At 47.6% G+C, this 11,370-nt stretch overlaps 1 protein-coding gene across 1 annotated transcript; it reads right to left on the bottom strand.

The window, feature by feature from the left end:
• Window positions 1–285: 285 nt before the first annotated feature.
• On the bottom strand, window positions 286–1,325 carry LOC134154803 (olfactory receptor 5B21-like). The gene is made up of 2 exons (XM_062601460.1): window positions 952–1,325; window positions 286–823 (listed from the first exon to the last, which is right to left on the bottom strand). Exons 1-2 carry the CDS (start codon window positions 1,323–1,325, stop codon window positions 286–288), a joined length of 912 nt encoding a protein of 303 aa, XP_062457444.1.
• Between the last annotated feature and the right edge of the window lie 10,045 nt (window positions 1,326–11,370).

Here is an 11,370-nt window from a genome sequence, read left to right as displayed (position 1 = left end):
TACCCTAGAAATGTGCAATGCTGAGGGAGATGTCTCCCATCTCAGGGACCAAAAGCAAGATGGATCCCTCCAGGCATGCCCATGGAAGGAATTCATCTGCCATCCCAAATTTATTCCTTCCAGATTCTCCGAGAAAGAAAACAGTTGATACATGTAGGAACAGCACACTCCTTATAATCAAAGAAAAAGTTTATGCATGACCTTTTTAACTTTCTTTTTCTAAAATAAGAGCATTTCTTTCCACAGAGCTTTCCCTTTCCTCCCATTAGCACTCCACAGGCAATCTCAAGGCCGCACACTTCTAAAGAGATCTTGCAGTACACAGTACTTGGCTTTGTAGAAGTTAGAAGTTGTTTGTGCCCATGTCAACTGGCATGAGCCCTGGGTACCACCCAAATCTTTCCTGAGTGCTTTCCTCAGGGCCTTCCTGAGCTCCTTGCTCTGCAGACTGTAGGTGAGGAGATTGACCAGGGTGGTGAGGATGATGTAGAAGAAGGAGAACACCTTGTTGAGCTGTCTGAGGCTGGGGGTTCTGGGCAGCATGTGGACAATGATGAGGGAGCCATAGAAAACAGTGACGACAGTGAGGTTCGAGGAGCAGGTGGAGAAGGCCTTCTGCATGCCCATGCTGGAGGAGATCCTCAGGATGGCAATTATGATGGACACGTAGGAGGCCAGCGTGATCAGGAAGGGGAAGACTGAATCCAGGAGAGTCAGGATGAAAGTTACTATTTTAACTACACTGGTGTCACTGCAGGCGAGCTCCAGGAAAGGAGTAAAACCAGAGAAGTTGTCAGTTGCAGCAGGGCCACAGAACTTTAACCTTGATAAGAAGACAGTGGCTATAATAGAAAACACCAAATTCCTGGCCCGGACCCAGCTGCCATCAGGAGACAAACCTTCCAGGTTATGAGGCTTGCATAGAGCAGGGGCTGGCGTATGGCCAAGTACCGATCATAGGACATGGATTCCAGCAGGAAACACTCACTAGCTGCAAAACCAATGAAGAAATAGAGCTGAGTCATACAACCCTGAGCAGAGATAGTTCTATCTCCAGTCAGGAAGCTGGCCAACAGCTGGGGCAGGATGGTGGAGCTGCAGCAGGTCTCCACAGAGGAGAGATAGCCGAAGAAGAAGTACATGGAGCTGTGCAGATGCTGGTCTGCCACCACCAGCACAACAACGAGGCTGTTCCCAACCACGGTCACCAAGTAGATCAGGAGCAAGAGGAGGAAGAGTGGTGTATGGAGTGAGGGGATGTTCCCCATTCCCAGCAGGAGGAACTCACTTGATGATGTGCAGTTATTCCCTTTCTCTTTCTCCATACGATGTTGTATGTGTACAACATCGACAAGGGTGACTATGAACTACTTGATGCCTTCTGTGCTCTTCAGCCATGTTTCCTAGGGCCACACCTCAGTCTACCATGTCTCTATTCTTTCCCTCGCATAATAGAGCAGAACTGTGAAGAAAGAACTGAGTCTAAGGAAATGCCAGGCCAAAAATCTGGGCATCTGAGGGAAAGAGTAAGTATGTGCGTGAGAGCTCACAGCACAAGTCTGGAAAAGCCAAGTGGCGGTGACCCTGCTGAGGTGCCAAAGATCCCAAGCCCTGAGCCACAGGGCTGGATTTGGCCTCCTTTACTTGTGGTGTGGACTCCTGACATATTGCAAAGAGTAAAATGAATTTCTGTGGGAGAAGTGGAGAAAGAAAGTAGAAATGAATCAAAAGAGGGAGATTCGGGTCAGGAGTTTCAGCACTAAACATCTCTAACTATAGGTACATTTGCCACTTCTCTGCAAAGGCCATTTCTTCCATGACCATCAGCACCTGAGGGCATGCTCCTGATGGACTCTCATAAGCACTCAGGGTGTTACGTGCAGCCAGCTGGAGGGGCACAGATGGGACCTAGCCCTTCCTGTTCCTCCCAAGCATGTTGTTTGAGGAAGTGCTGGAAGAACAGGCCTGACAGGATCCTCATGGCACTGCACTGCCTGGGGCTGTGAGAACAGCCCTGCACACACTTCCTGGACTAGGCACTTGGAGACAAGCAGCTGGCAGTGCTTATGGCAGTCCATCAGGAGCATGCCCACAGGATGGGCAAAGAGACGTCAGGCTCAGGAGCCTCAGGAGCTGGCCACTCCAAGGACAGAGGAGAGGGGACAGAGGTTCCAGGCTATGGCCTGCAACTACCGCCTCCACACCCCTATGTACTCCTTCCTCCTCAACCTCTCCCTCCTTGACCTTGTCACTGTCTCCACCACTATCCCCAAATCCATCACCAATTCCCTGTGGGACAGCAAGTCCATTTCTTACTGGGGATCTGCTGCACAAGTCTTTCTACTTGTCTTCTTGTTAGGAGGAGAGTATTGTCTTCTTACAGTCATGGCCTACGATCGCTATGTTGCCATCTGCAGACCCCTGTGCTTTGGGACCCTCATGAGCAGCAGAGCTTGTGTCAAAATGGCAGCAGCTGCCTGGGCCACTGCTCTTCTCTACTCTGTGCTGCAAACTGCCAACACATTTTCAATAACATTGTGCCAAGGCAACAGATGGACCAGTTCTTCTGCAAGATTCCCCACATCCTCAAGCTCTCCTGCTCACACTCCTACCTCAGGGAAGCTGGGCTTATTGTGGTTAGTGCCTGTTTGTTTTTTGTGTTTTATATTTTCATCGTGCTGTCCTACGTGCAGATTTTCACTGCTGTGCTGAGGATCCCCTCTGAGCAGGGCCAGCACAAAGCCTTTTCCATGTGCCACGTGACAGAATTTGACGCGATAGAATGTGACGTAATAGAATGTTTGTGACGCGACAGAATGTGATGCCATAGAATGATTGTGTCGCTATAGAATGATTGTGACACGATAGAACGTTTGTGACGTGTAGAATGTTTGTGACGCGATACAATGTTTGCGACGGCATAGAATGCGACGCGATAAAATGCTTGTGATGCATAGATTGTGACGCGATAGTATGTTTGTCACGCGATAGAATGTCATGCTGCAGAATGCTTGTGATGCGATTGAATGTGACGCAACAGAATGTGATGCGATAGAATGTTTTTCACGTGACAGAATTTTTGTGATGCGATAGAATGTTTGTGACGTGATAAATGTGACATGCAAAAATAGAATGTTTGTGATGCGATAGAATGTGCTACGATAGAATATGACGTAAAAGAATGTTTGTGACGCGACAGAATATGACGCCATAGAATGTGACGCGATAGAATGTTTGTGACGCGATAGAATGTGACGCAATAGAATGTGACGCGATAGAATGTTTGTGACGGCATAGAATGTGACGCGGTAGAATGTTCTTGACACGATAGAATGTAACGCTATAGAATGCTTGTGATGTGATCGAATGTGAGGCCACAGAATGTTGAGCGAGAGAATGTTTTTGACGCGATAGAGTGTTTGTGACGCGATAAATGTGATGCCATAGAATGTTTGTGATGCGATAGAATATTTGTGATGCGATAGAATGTGACGCGAGAGAATGTGACGCGATGGAAGGTTTGTGGCGCGATAGAATGTGACGCGAGAGAATGTTTGTGATGCGATAGAAAGTGACGTGATAGAATGTGACGCGATAGAATGTTTGTGACGCGATAGAATGTCACGCAATAGAATGCTTGTGGTGTGATAGAATGTGACGCCACAGAATGTCAAGCGAGAGAATGTTTTTGATGCGATAGAGTCTAAGTGACGCGATAGAATGTTTGTGATGCGAGAAATGTGACGCCTTAGAATGTTAGTGATGCGATAGAATATTTGTGATGCGATAGAATGTTACGGGATAGAATGTTCGTGACGAGATAGAATGTGAAGCAATAGAATGTGACGCGATAGAGTGTTTGTGATAAGATAGAATGTGATACGATAGAATATGACGTAATAGAATGTGACGCGACAGAATGTGACACAATAGAATGTGAAGCGATGGAATGTTTGTGTCTTGTGACAGAATGTTAGGCGATAGAATGTTTCTGAAGCGATAGAATGTTTTTGACGTGATAGAATGTTTGTGACGCGATAGAATGTTTGTCATCCGATAGATTGTGACACCATAGAATGTTTGTGATGGCATAGATTGTGACGCGATAGAATGTTTGTCGCGATAGAATGTCACGCAATAGCATGCTTGTGAAGTGATAGAAAGTGACGCCACAGAATGTGACGCTATATAATGTATGTGATGCGATAGAATATGATGCGATAGAATGTTTGTGATGCGATAGAATGTGACGTGATATAATGTTTGTGACGCGATAGAATGTGACGAGATAGAATGTGATGCGATAGAATGTTTGAGACGCCATAGAACACAACGCGATAGAGTGTGACGCACTAAAATTTTTATGACGGTATACAATGTGACGCGATAGAACGTTTGTGACGGCATTGAATGTGATGCGATAGAATGTTTGTGACGTGATAGAATGTAACTACAGAATGTGAGGAAATAGAATGTTTCTGATGCGATAGAATGTGACGGGATAGAATGTGATGCTATAGAATGTTTGTGCAGCGATAGAATGTGACACGATAGAATGTTTGTGACGCCACAGAATGTGATGCGATAGAATGTTTGTGCAGTGATAAAATGTGAGGCGATAGTTTTTTTGACGGCATAGAATGTGACGCGATAGAATGTTTGTGACGCGATAGAATGCTTGTGACGTGACAGATTCTGAAGATTTAGAATGTGACACGATACAATCTTTGTGACGCGATAGAATGTGACGCTGTAGAATGTTTGTGACGCGATAGATTGTGACGCGACAGAATTTTTGTGATGCGATAGAATGTGACGGGATAGAATGTGACGCGATAGTAATGTTTGTGACGTGATAGAATGTTTGTGATGCGATAGAATGTGACGGGATAGAATTTTCATGACGTGATAGAATGTGACGCGATGCAATGTTAGTGACCTAATAGAATGTTTGTGACGCGACAGAATGTGATGCGATAGAATGTGACACAATAGAATGTTTGTGATGCGACAGAATGTGACGCGAAATAGTGTTTTTGACGCGATAGAATGTGACGCCACATAATGTTAGTGATGCGATAGAATGTGACATGATAGAATGGTTGTGATGCGATAGAATGGTTGTGATGCGATAGAATGTGACGTAATAGAATGTTTGTGACGCGACAGAATGTGGCGGGATAGAATGTGACGGGATAGAATTCTTGTAACACGATAGATTCTGAAGCGTTAGAATATGACACGATACAATCTTTGTGACGCGATAGAATGTAACGTGATAGAAAATGACGAGACAGAATGTCACGCAAGGGAACGTGATGGGATAGAATGTGACGCAATACAATGTTTGTGACGCGATAGAATGTGACGTGACAGAATGTGACGCGATAGAATGTTTGTGATGCATAGAATGTATTGCGACAGAATGTTTGTGACGGCATAGAATGTGACGCGATAGTATGTTTGTGACGCGATAGAATGTGACGCGACAGAATGTTTGTGTTGCGATAGAATGTGACGCGCAAGAATGTGACGCAATAGAATGTTTGTGACGGCATAGAATGTGACGCGATAGAATGTTTGTGTCGCGATAGAATGACACGCAATAGCATGCTTGTGATATGATAGAAAGTGACGCCACAGAATGTGACGCTATATAATGTATGTAACGCGATAGAATATGATGCGATAGAATGTTTGTGATGCGATAGAATGTGACGTGATATAATGTTTGTGACGTGATAGAATGTGACGCGGTAGAATGTGACGCAATAGAATTTTTGTGACACGACAGAACGTGATGCCATAGAATGATTGTGTCGCGATAGAATGTTTGTGACACGATAGAGCGTTTGTGATGCGGTAGAATGTTTATTACGCGATAGAATGTGACGTGAAGGAATGTTCATGACACGATAGAATGTGACACGAGAGAATGTTTGTGATGCGATAGAATGTAACTTGATAGAAAATGATGAGATAGAATGTCACGCAAGGGAATGTGACGCGATAGAATGTAATGCGATAGAATGTTTGTGACGCGATAGAATGTGAGGCCATAGAATTTGACGTGATAGAATATTTGTGATGCATACATTGTCACGCGATAGAATGTTTGTGACGCGATAGAATGTGACGTGATAGAATGTGACGCGATAGAATGCGATGCGATAGAATGTTTGTGAGGACATATAAAGTGACGCAATAGAATGTTTGTGACGCGATAGAATGTGATGCGATAGAATGTGACGCGATAGAATTTGACGTGATAGAATTTGAAGCGATAGAATCTTTGTGACGCGATAGAATGTGACGTGATAGATTGTGATGCGATAGAATATTTGTGATGCGTTAGAATGTGACGCGAAAGAATGTGACGCGATAGAATGTTTGTGACGGCATAGAATGTGACGCGATAGAATGTGATGCTATAGAATGTCTGTGACACGATAGATTGTGATGCGACAGAATATTTGTGATGCATAGATTGTGACGCGATAGAATGTGACGCGATACAATCTTTGTGACGCGATAGAATGTGACGCTATAGAATGTTTATGTTGCGATATAATGTGACGCGCAAGAATGTGACGCAACAGAATGTGATGCATAGATTGTGACGCGATAGAATGTTTGTGTCGCGATAGAATGTCACGCAATAGCATGCTTGTGATGTGATAGAAAGTGACGCCACAGAATGTGACGCTATATAATGTATGTGATGCGATAGAATATGATGCGATAGAATGTTTGTGATGCGATAGAATGTGACGTGATATAATGTTTGTGACGCGATAGAATGTGACGAGATAGAATGTGATGCGATAGAATGTTTGTGACGCCATAGAACGCAACGCGATAGAGTGTGACGCGCTGAAATTTTTATGTCGGCATAGAAGGTGACGCGATAGAATGTGACGCGATAGAGCGTTTGTGATGGCATTGAATGTGATGCAATAGAATGTTTGTGACGTGATAGAATGTGATGCGATAGAATGTGATGCAATAGAATGTTTCTGATGCGATAGAATGTGACGGGATGGAATGTGATGCTATAGAATGTTTGTGCAGCGATAGAATGTGACACGATAGAATGTTTGTGACGCCACAGAATGTGACGCGATAGAATGTTTGTGACGGCATAGAATGCGACGCGGTAGAATGTTTGTGACGCGATAGAATGTAATGCGATAGAATGTCACGCGATAGAATGTTTGTGACGCAATACAACGTGACGCGAAAGAATCTGACGCGATAGAATGTTTGTGACGCGACAGAATGTGATGTGATAGAATGTGACGCGATAGAATATTTGTGACGCGATAGAATGTCATGCAATAGAATGCTTGTGATGTGATAGAAAGTGACGCCAAAGAATGTGACGCGACAGAATGTTTTTTACGTGATGGAATGTGACGTGATATAATCTTTGTGACGCCACATAATGTGACGCGATACAATGTTTTTAACGTGATAGAATGTTTGTGACGCGATAGAATGTGACGCGATATGATGTGACGTAATAGAATTTTTGTGACGCGATAGAATGTTTGTGACGTGATAGAATGTTTGTGATGTGATAGAACGTGACGCAATAGAATCTTTGTGACGGCCTAGATGTGACGCGATACAATGTGACGCGATAGACTGTGCCGTGATAGAATTGGACGCCGTAGAATGTTTGTGTTGCGATAGAATGTTTGTGATGCAATAAAATGTGACGCGATAGAATGTGACACGATACAATCTTTGTGATGCGATAGAATGTAACGTGATAGAAAATGACGGGATAGAATGTCACGCAAGGGAATGTGACGCGATAGAATGTAATGCGATAGAATGCTTGTGACGCGATAGAATGTGAGGCCATAGAATTTGACGTGATAGAATATTTGTGATGCATACATTGTCACGCGATAGAATGTTTATGACGGGATAGAATGTGATGCAATAGAATGTCTGTGACGCGATAGAATGCGATGCGATAGAATGTTTGTGAGGACATACAATGTGACACAATGGAATGTTTTTGACGCTATAGAATGTGACGCAATAGAATGTGACGCGATAGAATGTTTGTGATGCGATAGAATGTGATGCAATAGAATGTTTGTGATGCGATAGAATGTGACGTGATAGATTGTGACGCGATGGAATATTTGTGATGCGATAGAATGTGACGCGAAAGAATGTGACGCGATAGAATGTGAAGGAATAGAATGTGACGCGATAGAATGTTTGTGACGTGATAGAATGTGACGCCATAGAATGAGATGCGATAGAATGTTTGTGACGGCATAGAATGTGACACAAAAGAATGTTTGTGATGCATAGATTGTGATGCGATAGAATGTGATGCGATACAATCTTTGTGACGCAATAGAATGTGAAGCGATACAATGTTTGTGATGCGATAGAATGTGACGCGATAATGTGACGCGATAGAATATTTGTGACGACATAGAATTTGAGGCGATAGAATTTTTTTGACGCGATACAATCTGACGCGATAGATTGTGACGCGATAGAATGTGACACGATAGAATGTTTGTAGCACAACAGAATGTGATGTGATAGAATGTGACGCAATAGAATGTGACGCGATAGAATATTCACGATGCGATAGAATTTTTGCGACGCGATAGTATGTTTGTGACACGATAGAATATTTGTGACGCGATATGTCTCTCCCTCCAGACACCTCCTCCTGCACGCAGCACCAACACACTGGGGTCTCCATCCCCACCACAGGGCACCCACCACACTGTGACATACTTCCTCCCGACATGCCTCACAGAAGGTGTGGGAGAGCCAAGCTTGTTTTTACCCATTTTTGGTGGAAGACACTGTCCTCTAAACCGGCACGAGGGGGCAGGCTGGAGGAAGGACCATTTCTCTTTCCTCTCTTACAAAGTATTTGACCTTCAGTGCTCCACTCATGGGCACCCTGACTTCTCAGCATTGCAGGAAGACTATCCCCTCAGGCCTTAGCAGAGATGAGACCGAAAACAAGAGTGGTCACACTGCAAAAGCTCTGGGATTCTCCCCTCAAAAAAGGAGGGGCAACTCTAAAAGTGCTCAGGCAGAAAACACCAAGGGTCAAGGGCTTCAAGCACACAAGGTCCTCAGTGCCTGCCCAAAAGATGGCAGCCTCCTTGGACGACGGCTGTGCTCACCACCACTCCCTTGGCTCCAGCTACTTGCAGCAATGCATCTAGAGCTAAGTGGGGCTCCTCATACCCATCCAAGGCTCAGGAGAAAACACAGCGCCTTGCCCATGTCAGCAGTGGCAGCACCTAACAACACTACACCTAGCACACTCCTGCCTGCATGTGGGCTGCTCTCTTGTGTCCCTGCTGCATCACAGACAGCAGGATGATGGGAGAATTCAGAGACTGCAGCTGGGAGGAGGAGAGGTGCAGTCCTCGCAGGGCACTCTTGCTTGGCTCGCCTACTCAAAGGGACTCCTTGTCTAGGGAGATCTGGCACAGCAATGGAGCAGCACCTTCCAATTCATCTCCCAGGAACATACTTACCCATATACAAAGACCCTCTCTCTGCAAAGCTTTCACTCCTCCAAGGAGCTTGCAGCACACTAACGCCCAGCCAGCAATGAGCAACACACATGGCCCTCTCCTCCCTCTGCAAACTCCGCTGCAAGGGAAAGCTCTCATGAAGAAAAGCAAGCAATCAAAAAGGGAAAAAGCAGTCTTGGTTCACACTTCAGAGCAAGCAGAAACACTCCCTGCCCTTTAGGCAGCATCCTGCCTGCACATCCTGGCAAGAGCTGAGGAAACTCAAGGCCTGAACCTCATCGCAGAGAAGGCAGCATGCTGCCACCATCCCTGCCTCACACCACCTGGGCAGCCTGGGCCCTGCAAGCCAAGCCACTTCCTCACCACACAGTGATCCTCACCTCCTCAGCCTACGGCAGTCCTCACAAAGAGCACTGCTCTCTCCAGACACCTCCTCCTGTGATGAGCACCAAGACACCGGGGTATCGTCTGTCCCCACCACAAGGTACCCCACCACTCTGACACACCACATGCCTGCACCTCACCTCACAGAGGGCTGCCAGCCCAATTGCAGCTATACATCAGGGACACAGAGCTCACAACCAGCCATGTCAGCAGCTAGGGGACCCTCAGGACACAACCCTCAGAGATATCATCCAGATCTTGGAGAAAAAGCTCAGAAGCTCCATCGGGTTTTCATGCGGCAGGATTTTCTGCAGCACACAGACACTAGATAAAATACATTCCCAGTGTCACTGCTCACTCCTGCTCTTAATTCTTTTAACAGCACAAATATTCTGGCTGGACTCCCTCAGAGACTGGTGCAGGGGTGCAAGCCTGTCCTGAGGAAGAAGCCCCAAGTCAGACTCCAGGTCTGTTTTTACAGCCGTGAGGCTGACGCTGGCCCATCAGGGACTCAGGAAGAGATCACAGTCACCACCACAGCCGCATGCCTGTCACAGGAGCTGGGGAAAGGCCTGCAAGTGATTCTGGGGAGCATTTCCTGACAGGAACATCGCACGGGAGCAGCGACCACGGGGCTGAAGGCAGCAGGGCCTCACAGCCCAGGCAGAGGGATAAGCCGCCCCACAGCGCAGGCACCTGGCTCCTTCCGCAGGGCTGAGCCACAGGCTGCGCTCCGATTGGCTGGCAGAGCCGTCAGTCAGGCCCATCCCCGCCCCCTGCCCAGGCAGCCCCAGGGTGCTGCCATGGCAACACCACCGGCCTGTGTGACCCCAGCGGCAGCCCTGCCCCGCCCCTCCCCTCCCCTCCCCTCCCCTCCTCCCACGGGATGGCGCCATCTTGTGGGCGGCAGCGCGGGCCGTGGCAGGGTCTTGGGGCAGCCCAGCACCGGGTGCCCGCACAGTGCGGGGCCCTGGGGCCCGGCTGCTGCCCCGCGGGGCTGGGCTCTGCCGCAGGGGCCCCGTGGGGCTCCTCGCTGTCCTGCGCCCTGGGGCCGTGCCGGGCGTGGGGGGCAACCCTGGGGCCTGTGCTGGTGCCAGCCCTGGTGCCGGCGTGGGGGCCCTGGGCATGGCCGGGGCGCTGGAGCCCACGGGCAGTGTGCTGCTGCCCCCAGGGCAGGGCAGGGCTGTGTCCTCTCGCCCCTTCTGCCTCGGCCATCTCCCCACAGCAGCCCTGGGGCTCGGCAGCCCTTGTGCTGCACCCATCAGGGCTGGGCCATGGCCAGGCAGGGGGTACTCTCTGTGGGGCTGGACTGGGCCCCAGGGGTGTCACTCCACAGGGCTGAGGAGCCCCAGGAGCTCAGGAGCCTTAGTACACAGGGCACCCCCATTCCCAGAACCCAGCTGTCTTGGCTGCCACATACTCCCCTGAACCAGGCAGCACCCTCAGGCAG

Source organism: Rhea pennata, unplaced genomic scaffold (genome assembly GCF_028389875.1).
Source record: "Rhea pennata isolate bPtePen1 unplaced genomic scaffold, bPtePen1.pri scaffold_44, whole genome shotgun sequence".
NCBI classification, from domain to species: Eukaryota; Metazoa; Chordata; class Aves; order Rheiformes; family Rheidae; genus Rhea; species Rhea pennata.
This window is presented reverse-complemented; position numbering and strand designations above follow the sequence as displayed.